This window comes from Chironomus tepperi, unplaced genomic scaffold (assembly GCF_022539635.2).
Source record: "Chironomus tepperi strain 1889 unplaced genomic scaffold, CSIRO-AGI_Ctep_v1 contig_429, whole genome shotgun sequence".
In the NCBI taxonomy this organism is placed as follows: domain Eukaryota; kingdom Metazoa; phylum Arthropoda; class Insecta; order Diptera; family Chironomidae; genus Chironomus; species Chironomus tepperi.
The window spans coordinates 532,022-547,081 of record NW_027226551.1 but is presented as its reverse complement, the minus strand read 5'-3'; the positions used below and the strand labels follow the sequence as shown (position 1 = coordinate 547,081).

General features: G+C 33.1%; 1 protein-coding gene across 1 annotated transcript in view; it reads right to left on the bottom strand.

The window, feature by feature from the left end:
* Window positions 1-5,234: 5,234 nt before the first annotated feature.
* Window positions 5,235-15,060, bottom strand: part of amon (prohormone processing protease amontillado) — a 35,650-nt gene continuing 25,824 nt past the window's right edge. The window contains exons 3-11 of the mRNA XM_070649664.1: window positions 14,092-14,362; window positions 13,765-13,802; window positions 10,876-10,952; window positions 7,786-7,988; window positions 6,876-7,150; window positions 6,687-6,787; window positions 6,378-6,611; window positions 6,141-6,308; window positions 5,235-6,080 (exon numbers count right to left, since the gene is read on the bottom strand). Coding sequence (XP_070505765.1) covers window positions 5,801-6,080; window positions 6,141-6,308; window positions 6,378-6,611; window positions 6,687-6,787; window positions 6,876-7,150; window positions 7,786-7,988; window positions 10,876-10,952; window positions 13,765-13,802; window positions 14,092-14,362 — 1,647 coding nt within the window. The 3' untranslated portion in view covers window positions 5,235-5,800. The remainder of the gene's footprint in view (window positions 6,081-6,140; window positions 6,309-6,377; window positions 6,612-6,686; window positions 6,788-6,875; window positions 7,151-7,785; window positions 7,989-10,875; window positions 10,953-13,764; window positions 13,803-14,091; window positions 14,363-15,060) is intronic.

Genomic DNA, 15,060 nt, shown 5'->3' with positions numbered 1-15,060 from the left:
ATGTATTTGCGAATACGCCCCTACTCTGGCGATATTCGATGAAATTCTTCTTCTTTCCATCATCTTGTCATTCAATTCATCCTACTTCGTACCATTCATCAAAATGAGGAAAGGAAATAACATAAAATTTGATTTGATGAAAGATAACAAAACAAATAATTTTTTGGGGACGATTTTCTTCTTTCTTACTTTTTTTGTTAAATGAAAATTCATAAATTGAGGATGCTGAATATGGTAATGGAATTGAATTTGTACTTTTTACAATGCGTACAATTGATTTTTCTTCAATTTGTATTCGCTTGACATTTTCGAATTGAATCAAGACTTGCTTACTTAACAAGCATATATAGCCAAGAGCGATACAAATAAAAAAGGCTCAGACATGGAGCTTTAAGCGGGCGTCTAAAGCTCTTTTATTGATACAAGCCAAATTTTTAGACAGCAGTATTTGGCGGCTTCCATTTGGTGTTTAGCAAAGTTTTAAAAGCTTCGAAGCAATGCTTTCAAAGCTCTGAAACAGTGCCATAAAATCTTTTAATCAAAGCATTAAAAGCTTCAAACCAGAGCTTTAAAAGCTTAGAAACAAACCTTCAAAAACCTTTGAATCAGAGCTTTAAATCAAAGTCTTTAAAGCTCCGAATAATAGTCTTTAAAGCTTTGAATCAGAATCTTTAAAGCTCCAAATCAGAGTCCTAAAAGCTCCGAATCAGAGTCCTAAAAGCTCCGAATCAGAGTCTTAAAAGCTTCGAATCAGAGCCTTAAAAGATCCTAATCGAAGTCTTAAAAGTTTCAAATCAGAGTCTTTAAAGCTCCGAATCAGAGTCCTAAAAGCTCCGAATCAGAGTCCTAAAAGCTCCGAATTAGAGTCTTTAAAGCTCCGAACTAGAGTCTTGAAAGCTCCGAATCAAAGCCTTAAATGCTTCAAATCAGAACTTTAAAAGCTTCAAATCAGAGCCTTAAAAGCTCCAAATTTGTGTCTTAAAAGCTCCGAAGTGACAAAATAGCTTAAAATTTAATAAGCTAGCTTTCCGCTTAAGAGCATTTAAAGCTTTGTCTCAGAGCTTTTAAAGCTCAATTTTGAAGCCAAAACTTTAAAAATTCTAAAGCAGAGCCTTAAATGCTCCATTTCTGAGTCTTTTTCATTTATGTCGCTCGTGGCTATATTATTGTATGAAGTCTTCTCAATTTCTTCTAGTTTATTATAATCATTGACATTTTTTTAAATTAGGGATATACTCAAAACAAAGTCAATACCATTTCCATTTCCAGCTAATAAATCATCTAACCAAAAATTCCATTAAATACCAAAAAATTGAATAAAACTTTGCATTTTTATGATGAATAATGATCATATTTTATATATTTCATCTGTTTTCCTTTCTGTGTATGTATAATATACATATATACTTCATAAATAGGCTTCAAATAAATTCATAATTCATAAATTCTGTACAATTACAAAAAATTAATTAATAAATTAAGGAACAAAAGGAGCTAAATGATTATTCAGCTGTTGCATAATTAATAATATGTATATATATACTTCTTTTTTTTTGTCAATATGTGTGATAATAATTGTCTATAATAAAGATTCTCTGTAAAGGTTGTCTCTTCTTGTCATTTATTAAATATATCAATATATATATATATATGTATAGCACAATAAGTTTGTAAAGATAATTGTCAATGATAATTAATCAATTTTTTTCATTCCTCAATTTCTAGCGAAATTCTTTGATAAATTTCCATCAAACTTACATTTCATGCTAGTTTTTGGATTGATTAAGTAGTTAAAGTGTGAAATATTATTTATTTAATTTTATTTTATTTATTTGACAATAACATTCAATATAAAAATATTTATTAGTCGCTCATGCTCTCTCGATTTCCTTTTTTTTTTTTTCTTTGTATTTTGTAAGACTTCCCAGTAACCAAAATGCATGCACGGTTAACCTTAACTTAGTATCCTTAAATCCCACAAGTCAGTTAATCGATCGATAATCCGGCAAGCTAGCGTGACTCAGCCATGGTGCCGGATTTAAACCGAACCCAGGACCAAGTCAAAGTCACGCCGACCTGGGGCCGGATTTTTTGGTCGATTAATCGAATTGTGTTATTGCAGGGAAGCTTGTATATTGCTGTTATGGATATTGTCCTCTAGTTCTTAGAATGTGGGTATTATTTGATGATGTATGTTTTGTTCAAATATTCAATAGTTGATGCCATAACCTGAAGTCGGTTCGAGTTTTCCATGAAGTCTTCATGAAGACGAATCGACTCAAGTCGATTTTTTCATACAAATTCCGAGTCGACTTCGTGTTCTAGTTGTTATTCGAACAGACAAGAAGCATGCCCAATTATATTGATTGAGCATAAGCACTCATAAGCATGCTCATGTAGCTGAGTATGCTCGCTGTCTGTTAGAGTTATTAAAAGTCTACTCTTCAATAGAATTCACCGGATAGCACACGACACTAAAAGTCCAAAAATAAGGACTTAAGACAGAATTATCCGATTTGTTGTTGCGTCAATCTGGCAAGAGATCACTAAGTGGCCAAAGACCTCATGGATAGAGGCTGTCGATCGAGATAGTATTACACTAGGAATCTTGAATTGGTAAGTGAAAGCCAACGATTAAGCCAGCTTCAGGTGGCATCTATTTATTTAGTGAACGACTTGACATAATGTCTGATTGATAAGTAGATCGTAGGCTAATACGATGTTATGAGTCACAATTGATCTATACGGCCAAGTAAGTATGTAAGTAAGTGACGTCAGTCTAGTGTCAGATTTTATTTGTGCTTTACGGATTGATACTGCTTTCATAATTAAATTGCACCAATATGCAAGGGTTCTCGATACCGAGACCAAGACTTCCTGGAGTTCTGGAATTTTCCTTGGATTCTTGGTTTCGGTCTATGTCTCGACTTCAAGAATATCTTAAAGCCGAGACTTCGATGTACCCTAACAATAAGTGAAATTTAACAGAAATTAGCAGCATAACATCAATGACCCAAATATAACTAATTCCAATTGCTTTACTGATGTCCACAAGAGGACAATAAATAGTTTTTTAAAAATTCTGGAACCGTTGTCTTGAACATAATTAATTTATTGTACATGTATGTTTATCCATAATCAACAAGTTAAAAGCCTTTCTATACAGACGTCAACAATTTTATCACATTTTGGTTACTGGGGATATAATAAAAAAATGTTTAAGTGCTTATCAAGTTCATGTGTGAAAAAAATATTTGATTGAATAATTGTCTTTATTCAAGGTTTTCCCACATCTACTAAAGTCTATTTTTAAATAAAAAAGTATGAAAATGAAAACTTTTTATTTTTTGTAAATATTTTCATTTCTACATCGACTGGATTGATATTTTTGTGACATTTAGATAGTAAAGACTTTTTGTGTATGTAGAAAAGTTTCTGGAAAACTGAAAAATTTCAAAATTATAAATTTTCTAAGATTCAGAACAAACATTAATCATAAAAGATTTTATGTGCAGTAGTTAAATCCCATTCAATGTACATAATTTTTTTATATATATTTCCTCATTTTTTCTTTATGCTTAGTTATGATAAATTTTCCATTTAATTTGAGAATAATTTTGGAGAATCAAGAAATGACCAACGCTTTTTTTCCTTTGATTTTCATTATGCGGGGTGAAATGCCAATCTTAATTTTCCTTTTTTAATTTTTTTTTTTTTATATCCAATTATGATATCTGCTTACTCTTCATCTACATCCTTCCTTGTATTTAAAAAGGTTATTCACAAATGACGTCATTTAAAACCTTTTTCCCTTTTCTGCTGCAGAATTTAATTCTGTCAAACAGATTTTGAAGTGGGTTCCTTTAAATGCTTGGATGTCATGAGTGAATGACCATGTAAAATAAATGATAATTTTTTATGATATACATTTTTTTTTTGAACTAAACATTCATTAATTATATTATTTTACGTTCATTTTTGAACTAGTCGGTCACGTACTTTTTGTGAATTTTAATTAAATCCTTTGACAGGGGGAAAATAGCTTTGTGTAAATTTCATTATTTTGGCATGTTTTAGGATGTTTTACATTGTTTATTACGTCTTACAATGATTTACTGCATTGTAGAATGCTTTAACACATTGAACAATACTTTAACACATTGAACAATGCTTTACAACATTGAAAAATGCTTTTAAATATTTTCCAACGCTTTAGCACATTGAACAATGCTTTACAACATTGAATTAACAATGCTTTATTAAAATGCTTATTGTCAAATGCTTGCTTTAACACATTGTACAATGCTTCAACACATTGCAAAATGCTTTATCAGAATGCACAATGATTTAACACATTGTAGAATATTCTACAACGATCCTCAATGCTTTAAAATGATTTTCCAAAAATTGATAGAAGGATTCATTAATTGGCAATGTTTTACCACATTTTACAGTGTTTTACCACATTTTACAATGTTTTGTCACGTTCTAAAATGTTTTGTCACATTCTACAATGTTTTGCCACATTCTTTAATGTTTTGCCACCTTCTACAATGTTTTTCCAAACTTTAAAATATTTCTCTTCGTTTTTCAATGTTTTACAACATTTTACATTGTTTCACCACATTTTACAATGTTTCACCATGATATCAATATTTAATTTCATTAATTTACAATGTTCTTTCAATTTTTACAATGTTTTCATGATAAATGTGATACTTTAAACAATTTAAACAAAGCTATTTCCCTTCTGACATCAATACATGAACTGAAAACTTTAAAAACTCAATTTTTCCACGAATTCTTGAATATTTTTTTCCATTTGATACGTGCTTAATGACGCAGAAATTGAACAAACAATTTTTGATCCACTTATGAATTTCCCACAAAAATCTTGTTTGTTCTATATAAAAAAATAAAATACAAAACAATCTTCATAAATCATTTTTTAGAGAAGAAAAAAAAAAAACAAAATCCTCAGACCGACCGTAATTTATCTTCTTGTTACTAGGTAAGGAATTTTTTTTTTTTTTTTTTCATTTGATAGGATTCTATCCTAAATTTAAACATCATTGTAATACTTGTTCTGTGTACTTTTTCCTTAATTTCTAAAGATTAATTTTTTTTTTGTTTGCTTTCAACGACACCAGATTGTAGATTTGAGAGATTTTCATTGAAGGAAAATGATTTTTTTTTGTGTGTATTATGCATCTAAGTACATTAAATTTGTGATGTTTTTTTTTGTGATCTTACTTAATTTATTTTTTTTGTGTGGAAAACAGTTAATTCATCTTTTACGCAACTCTATTTTTATCATAATCATGCTTTTTATGCTTTATATTTCATCTTCTTTAATGCGATTAAATTTTATGGGAAAATTTTTCTTATGCATTGACTTTACGATAAATCTTTGATTTGTGACTTTCCAAAAAGTTGAAATGATAAGTCTAATGGATAAATTAAATTGAAATTCATTTGATTTACGAATCTTCTTGAATTTTACCCAATCCATATCCATTACTGAACTCTCTTCAAATATTCATTGATGGAAATAAGAATAAGAAATACGAAAATAAAATGTTTGAATGTTTTAAATCCTGTCAAGCACAGCCGCTGCTCTTTCTTGAAAATAAAATGTATGAACTTTTTTTGTGGAATGTAAGAGAAAGCAGTAAAAGTCTTATTTATGGTCGAAAGTAATATGTCAATAAAAAATAAAAAATTTCCTCTATATCCTCCTTCCCCATTTTTATGTAATTGTTTATTAATCGTGGTCCATTTTTCAACATTTTCATATACTTTACATTCGTTGACGATCCTCATGTGCCTTCTTTACAATTGCGAGCTTTGAATGTGGTGATTTTGGTGATAATGTCCTGTATGGTGGATCTTTTGTTCCATGTAAAACAAGTGACCACTCTTTAAGCCATGCCTCCCGTGGTTCATTTGAATTAAATTGAACTTCAAGTGTCCATTTACCCTGTGGATATTCACCCCATGTATGTGTTGTCATAAATGGCCATTTTGTGAAGCCATCTCTATGATCGTCATCATTCGGTCGTTTACTCAAAATCATTGATCTAAAAAAGCAATGGATATTAAGCATCAATCAACAATGCTCAGCAAGCTCAAATACATACCGTGTGCCCATTGGTGATGTTAAAAACATTTCAAGATCTCCTCGTCGTGTAACATTAACAACGGATATAACAGCTTGCACATGTTCTAAATAATTCACTTCTGTATCACTTCCTATACATGCATTTGTATCGATTTGTAATTTTATCGTTGTTGTTGTTGTCAATTTCCTATTTGTGTAATAAAAAAGGAACTAAAATCAAATTCTATCCACAAAAATAATTGAACTTTATATTTACTGTATTTTTGTAATTGAGCCTGCTTCACAATGATAACGTGGTGGAACCGTTCGCCATTGTTTAGATAATGTTACCATGCCGCCAGCATCTAACACGCCAAATCCAAAAAGGTGATTAAATTCAAGACCAACACCATTCATTGTCCAATGGAATCGATTTTTGGCATCGTAAAGGGAATTACGTTTGGATGTGAGAACTGTCAGATGTTGTATATCCCGCCATGTTAACGAGGGACTATTTGGTTAAAGCAAATGTAACAATGAGAATAAGAGTCGTAAAAATATATTGTTTTTTGTGTGCCAAACTCACTTTGCCTCGAGTGCCAAAGCAAAAACCCCAGCAGCTTCGGGTGCCGCTGCCGATGTACCAGAATGTGTTGTTGTGCATTTTCCATATAAATCCGTTGTCGCCTGAACATAAAACATCATTTATCATTTTAACACATGTTTATACACGCTTGAGAATTATGTCATTTAAACTTTATGCTTTATATCTTACCACGCCAGTATTTGGATCTTTTGCTCCATTGCTGAATGTACTTGCAAGTGTTGAACTACAGCTTTCATCATAATGTGCATTTTGACCGTCATTTATTGCACTATTTATTGATATTGTCCACATAGATGCAGCATATCCATCACAATTACAATCATCCTCTTCGCCGCCATCGCCTGATGCCCACACATAAATGTTTCCTAAGCCACGACGACCTTCATTAACACCTTGTACAATTGCACGCATTGTTGCATTTCGTGGACCATCGACCGTTTTGCCTGTAAAGTTATGGTAATGAAATTATGTAGCAAGGGATTCGTGGATGTGGATGTGAATTTTAATTTAAATTGGAAATGCTCTTCCCGAGTGACACAAATGGAGGAGAATCAGATAAGAAGCTACGACAAAGAGCTCAGACAGAAGGAACTCTAAAGAGTCCGGCAAGGAGCTCTGAAAAGTTCGACAATGAGCTCTGAAGAGTCCGACAAGGAGCTTTGAAGAGTCCGACGAGGAGCTTTGAAGAGTCCTACAAGGAGCTCTAAAGAGTCCGACAAGGAGCTCTAAAGAGTCCGACAAGGAGCTCTAAAGAGTCCGACAAGGAGCTCTAAAAACCGACAAGGAGGTCTGAAAAACCGACAAGGAGCTTTAAAGACTCAGACAAGAAGCTCTAAATACTTCGAAAAGGAGCACTAAGGGTTCCTAAATGAATGCCATCATATGGCTGCCAAATAGAGCTACTTCCATTTTGTGTCAATAAGCCTGATCAACTCAAATGAAGAAGTTCCGTGACGAAGCCTTCTTCATTTTCGACTCTCGGAAAAGAGCTTTAAAAACTCCTTAGCGGTCCATTCTCCATTTGTGCTACTCGGGCCTCAACACAAAAGCAACTTAATTACAAGTAAAAAATTCATACCGTCATCAGTTGGTCCCCAAGATGCACTATAGATGTCAATTTTATGCGGTTCATGACCCATTGAATTAGCTTCAATTAAATCCGTCATATATGGCTGATCCAACATTCTAATGCCAGCAATTTTCGAATCATAAGCAACACCAACACCGCAAATGTCATTATCACGAGCTGCTGCTACTTCCCCTGCGCATCTTGTACCGTGACTATAATAAATAAGAAGGAAGGATTTATTGAAATAAATTTATTGGAATGAATGAAAATTTGTCAAAACATAAGTCGATGAGCTTAAGGAAGGAACTGAATTGAGATATCAAAGTTTCGCAGAAAAAAGTTTGGAATATATAACAGATTTCCTATGTTTACAGCACCAAATGGTACACTTTGCTGCTGTTATTCTTATTAATACAAAAAAATTACAAGCTGATGAATGATAGATATGATGTAAAGAAGCAATCTTTGCGTAGGATGTGCATTCATTTTGGTATACACAAAAATTAACGTGTTTATGATTTATGGGCGTCTTCATGAATACCATACAGCAGCCACAACATGATAAAGAACGGCTTTTTCTTTTTTGTTGTGTATGGCCACACAATTTATGTACATGATGGAATGTATACACATCATACAGATGGTTTTTGCATCGTATATTCGATTAATTTTATGGCAGCAAAAAAAATGGAAGATAAAATGCTGCTTAATTAGTCATAAATCATTATCAAAAAAAAAATTTGTGTTGTGCCTGAATGAAATCGAAATTTTATCTTTTTATAACTTGTAATGCAGCTATTGCTTTATTTCGATTTTTTTTTATGACAATAAATCATGTTTTAATTATTATTTTTTTATTGGAACAAATGCGTGAGTTTGATTTGATTGAAAAATATATGGAGCTTGACGTAATAAACATTTTATTATGGAACTTATTTCCTGATTACTTCTGTGGATTTCAAATTGTATTAAGAAATTACTTGGAATCATGAAAGAACAAGTCGGTTAATTGATCCATAATCTGACAAAAGTCCGGTGTGACTCTCGTATGATGTCGGATTTTAAATCAGAGAGCTGACCGTTCTGGTATTACTGGATTAAGAAATTGTGACCGAAATTTTGATTACCTTTTAAGATTTAAATAGATATCACTGTGTGACACAATTCAAAGTCCGAAAAGCAATAAGATCAAAATTTTAGTTTTTCACGAACAGATCATTTCGTGAATAATTCTGAGAAATCCTTAATACAACGCAATTCGATGCCTTAATGAAACGTACTGTACTTGGACTAATAAAATTTTGAATAATTTCATTCCTTCCATTTGAGTTGATTTCAAATTGTTTATCCAACGAGAAATTCTTTTGACACTAAAGAAGTATAATTGCTTTATAGTATGCTTTCCCGATCCCGGTCCCGAAACTTTTCCAACGGATCACGGGACCGGGAAATCCCACGTGCTTGTATCAAAAAGTACAATATTTTAATGTTGGGGCATTTTTAAGCTTAATACATATTTTGTCAAAAATTTAAACTGAATTTAAATTTTCAGAACTCTTGAACCTGACTATTTTGAATGATTTTAAAATAGAAAAGCACTAAAAAAATTGAATTTAATTATCAATTCACCGTTTAATGATTATGAAGAACAAACCTTAGGTTAGAGATCTAATCTCAATATTTGTGATCAATTTAGTTAAATGGAGATTTCTGGAAAACCCAAAATCCAAATCCATTTTTTATTTTAAAAGGACGTCATTTGAGTTTATATTATTTGCAACTTCCTAAAATCTAACATAAAAAGTTTTAAATACAACGTTCAAAACGATGCCTTACTGAACACGTTATACTCTTCGGATTCCTAATCTCATTTTGAATAATTTCATTCCTTCCATTTGAGCGGATTATACAGATTTTTATCCAACGTGAAACTCTTCTGTCACTAAAGATCGATATAGTGTCAGTCTATAGATGTCCCAAGCGACTTTAATGAGAAAAGTTATATCTCTACTCAGTTTCCATTCAGTTACGGATACATTTACATATTACCACTATGTTAAATACACTTTTGTGTGATACAAACCCGAATGGACTAAAATGCATTAGAACTAGGTATCAAATGGACATTAAATTGTCAATAAAAAGTTGCTTCGTGTTTTTGTCTACTCGGAAAACATTATATCCGTCGATATCAAGTCGGTATACGTCTCGATCTCAGAATCTTGAATGGAGTCGAGACGGAACTCTTAAAATCTGTTTCAATGGGGGTCGATAAATGTTTTGGAAATTTAGGTAGAGTTGTGATGGCCAACGTCGGCGACCGAGAATATCGGCCAGTCGTTCATTGAATTTATCGGCCATTATTTTTTATCGCTCTTCGTTTTTGGCCGACCGATAAAATCAGGCCGTTTCACAACTTTGAGTTTAAGTTTACAATTCTAGATCAGTTGTGCTGCAAAAATTTGCTTTCGAAAACCCAAAGAATTCAATTTTTCTTAATATTTTCAAAATTGATATGGGATAGTCAGATCTCGAAGCCAACTTGGATTGTGTATAAAAATCGATTCAACTTCATATAAAATTCAAGCCGACTTCAAGGAAAAGTTCAATTGAATTTCTTAAATTTCAATATTTGAGTTGACTTTTTAAGATTTTGAAGTCTTTTCATACTTAGTCAATATAATGCTGAACATAACGTTCTAGATCTTGAAACTCAAATCAACAACTTTATGTCCACAGATTTTACTGAGCTATGCTATTTTGAAAGATTTACAACAAACATTTGATTACTAGCAGAAATTCTAATTTTCAAAGTCATTGAATTGCAGCTATTCTCTTCAAGCCATAACTTTTCCTAGAAAAACTAAACCGCATTTCAATAAGTAAACATTGCTTCATTTATCATAAAAACTAATAAATCGCATGAATAGCTTTTAATTTTTATTTTTTCCTATTTCCAATCAGAAACTTTCCAATTCTTTTAAATCGACTTAATGGACTTTTGAAGTTTACTATGGGAAAACACATTTATCTCAATTCATTACATTTCAATGCCTTTTAAACCTTTTTTGCTGTAATAATAATATTTATAAAGTTTACCTATTAAACCAGTCATCAGTGTATCGTGGATATGGAAACGGATCGTTGCTGCTAAAATCATAACTTGCTTCAGCGTTCTGTAAATATAAAGAATAAGAAAAACGATTAAAATTTACATTTTCAACCTTTTACATTCAAACACAGCCATAAAACTATCACAGCGGATGTAAAGCGAAAAGGAATGAAAGTTATAGGAAATAATACGAAATGAAATTGAATTGAATGAAAATTTAATTTAAATCTAAATGCTTTTTTTCTTCCTCTTATTGGTTTTATTCACAATTCACAAGTTTTGAAATTGAAATTGAATCAATTGGAAGGAGTTGGAGTAGAAATGAAAGTTTATTATGCTACGTAAGCATTTTATATTTTACGATTAACAATGCATTGGTGGAAAATATTGAAATTCAGTTACACATTTATTTATCGATTTTTTTGTAATGTGAGGAAATTGTGCTGAGTTCTGATAATAAAGTTAATCTTTTAAAGGCAGTGATCAGCATTTTTTAATCAGGGTTGTTTTTCAGATGTTTCCAGCCAGAGTTGTCAGATCGGTGCCTATGGATAGGTGCCTATTTTTTACTGTATAATGGTAGCATTTGACTTTGTCTAGGCATTACCTATGGAAAGACAGGCAAACAAATTTGCCTTCTTGTAGGCTTGCTATCCAAAGATAATAGGCAGTTCTTAGGTAAAGGCAAAAACTCTTGCCTTTGACTAGACAAGCCTACAAGAAGGCAAATTTGTTAGCCTTTAAAATTAAAATACAAATTTATGGTGAGTCTATCAAGTATGCATTAAAGATCTAAGTCTCATGAGTTGCAGCGACGATGATTAATAGTTCATAGTTTATCCTAAGCACTGCTTCATTTTAGTTATGGTAGAATTCGAACAACGTGCAAGCTCTGCACCTTACTAGGAAACAAGTGTGTCATAATGTCTAATGTACCCTAAATTGTACCTGGTAACAATCCATTTGAGCAAGATTTTGTAAGGATAATCATCCGAACACCAGACACGTATACCTTCATGGATATATGCATCTACAATGAAGACACATTTTGTAGCAAAGGCATCAAAATTACATTCAACATCATGAGCCTGGGATTTTAATTAGAACGGCGAAAAGTTGAAAAAGAGTAAAGCTCTACTACGAGCCACTGCCCTTGATTTTCTGTATTTTAGATCCGAAAGTCTACAATTTTCAACTGTGCCTAGTTCGTCCTAGGCTACAGGCCTGCATTTATTATCAGATGGTTTGTAGTTTTGGACCTAGGATTTGAACGAATCTTAAAAATTTAGACATGACCTAAGCTGACTTAAGAATTGAACCCAAGATCTCTAACACTTTAGAACAGCCCTCTACCATTTGGGTCACTGATGTCACTTTTCCGCACGTGTAAACCTACACATTCGGAAATAACCTGATTAGAGTCATTCTATAAATATATGCCTTCTTTCCAACAAGCTTTGCTACCTTACTATATCTATATGAGGCGTTTCTTCCAAGAATTTTACTCAAAATTCTCCTAATTATGATTAATAATATAATTATATAAATATTGACTGCTGCTAAACTTTTCCATTAATAGCATGACTATGTAGGTGTGTAGCCAAGAGTCATAACTGCCATTAGATAAAAATCAAATCCAATAATCGTGTGATGTCAATATTAATTTTGCCACCTTTTATTTCACTTATCGACCAATGCCAACTTAATCATCTGACTTCGTCTCAATTGATTAAGAACTTTTCTTCGCAGTTCCTATCAACTTCACACAATCGACTTCATTTGCATTGAATACATGATGAATATAAAAAGAAGTCGCTATTTGAATGCCATAAAAAAATCTTTATTTCCCTTCAATTCAATTTCAATGAAGTAGGAGCTGGAAATGTTATGCTTGTTTTACAGTTAATTTGATTTCATTAAATCAAATCTGCATATTTAATGTGAAAGACGTCATTTGATGTATAAATTAGGGAAAATTGATAATTTAAGGAAATTTATTGATTAAGCCAGTGGTGGGCAACCTTTTTCTTGCGGCACAGCTTAGCGGAAAGTCTATACTTAAAACACACAGGACATAAGGTTCATGAAAAAGCTAAGGAGGCTGTCCATCTGATGGACGGTGGCTGACCAAACATCAAGAATTTCACTTTCCCGTCGTACTTCCTGTTTTCATTAAGAAAACTGCTGGCGACCGAAGCTGTGCCGGGATAAGAACTTTAAGTGTGCTGCGATAGTCTAGTGTGCTGCTTTACCATAATTTGGTGCGATTCCATAGTGTGATACATACCTTAGTGTGCCACAATGTTTTAGTGTGGCACGATACCCTAATATGACGCATCACCCCAAGTGTACCGCGATACCCAAGTGTGCTGCGATACCCTAGTGTGCCAAAATGCCATAGTGTATCGCAATACCTTGGTTTGACACGATACTCTAGTGTGCTGTGTTACCTTTGTGTACCATGATACCCTAGTGTGCCATGATACCCTCGTGTGACACGATACTATAGTATGCAGCGATACCTTAGTATTCAACGATATTCAAGTGTGCCGTGATACCCAACTCTGCCACGATACCCTAGTGTGCCATGATACCCTAGTGCGTGTGTCACCCTTGTGCACCGCTTTACCTTAGTGTGCCGCGTTCCCCTAGTGTGCCGCGTTACCCTAGTGTGCCACGATACTCAAGTGCTCTGTGTTACACTAGTGCGCAGTATTAACTTAGTGCGCAGTGTTACACTAATGCACCGCTTTACCTTAATGTCCCGCTTCACTCTTGTGTGCCACAGAACACAAATTGCCCACCACTGGATTAAACGAAGCTTAAACATTAACTCATAGCTAAAAATAAAATAATTAAGCTTTAGCCATACTTACATAATTAAATCTTAGATCAGGATGCATATAATCGACACCTAAAAACAAGAGAAAAAATGAGATATAGACGGATATAGACAACAATGAGATAAAGAATAAGAAATTAACCAAATTAAAATTAATTAATTAATGTTGATTCCAATCAATAAAGGTTAAATCATTGCTAATTGGCAAGTCAATAAAAATTAATTGAATCATAATCAAACCACGTTTTCGAGATATATTGTATATTATTAAAATTATATTCGTAAAGGCCGTAATTGGCACTCACGCTCAAATGAAATGAAACAAACAGAGATATAAAATATTTATTATTGATTTATTTACCATCATCCATGATTGCTGTTGTTACATTTTTTCCAGTAATGCCTTGATCCCATGCTGCCTGTACATTCAAATCCAATCTCGGTTTTCCGCCATTTTGACCTGTATTACGTAAATACCATTGAAGTGGAAAGTATGGATCGGTTGGAAGTTTGCCGGTACTTTCCTTATTTTGTGATACAATTGGATCATTGCTGATGGCTGCAGGGCTTTTTAATGTTCGAAAGCCTCGTTTTACTCGCTTGAAGCCTGGCTGTTGCACTGCCGTATGAATCTATGTGGATAAATGGATATTTAAATTACAATAATTATTATGGCATGTTGATTGATTATTAAGGAATTTGAGTACACAACATGGAAAAAAAGCTCATTGAAGATACATTTTAATTGCATGTAATAGTAATCTATTTTGCAGACCCGGGAGGAACGTATTGAAATATTGGCATCAACTTGAGTGTGATGCACATGAAGAAGACATCGTCATTAGGACGAGTGTCACACGTGTTAAGAGACACAGAGCTTTAGAAGTGCCTTTTTGCTTTGTGTTGCTCAGACATTGGGATGAGGCAACAATGCTTTCTTGATACCGGGACCGGGACTGAGAAATCCAGGGAAATCCGGACAAAATCCCGTCCCGGTCCCGAAAATCTTCCGTTACTGGAAAGCATAAAGGCAACTGTGTTCTTACAGTCAAAAGGCAGACAACTAGCAAATTTGGTTTTTTCATTTAAGCCAAGTAATTGCCATTTGATTCTAAGTATACTACCGACTCGTCGTAGGTATTGGCAATTTGTACCAATCAGGATATGTAGAACTGGAACAAAAGGTACATATTACTCCGAATGGATTGAACCCATGTCCTACGATTTCGGTCGTATGCTCCTACCATTGAGCTATCGAGGAGATTTTCCGACTAAATGACAAAAGTGTCATATTTAAATTATTCATTTTCTGTATCCCTCTTACTACTGC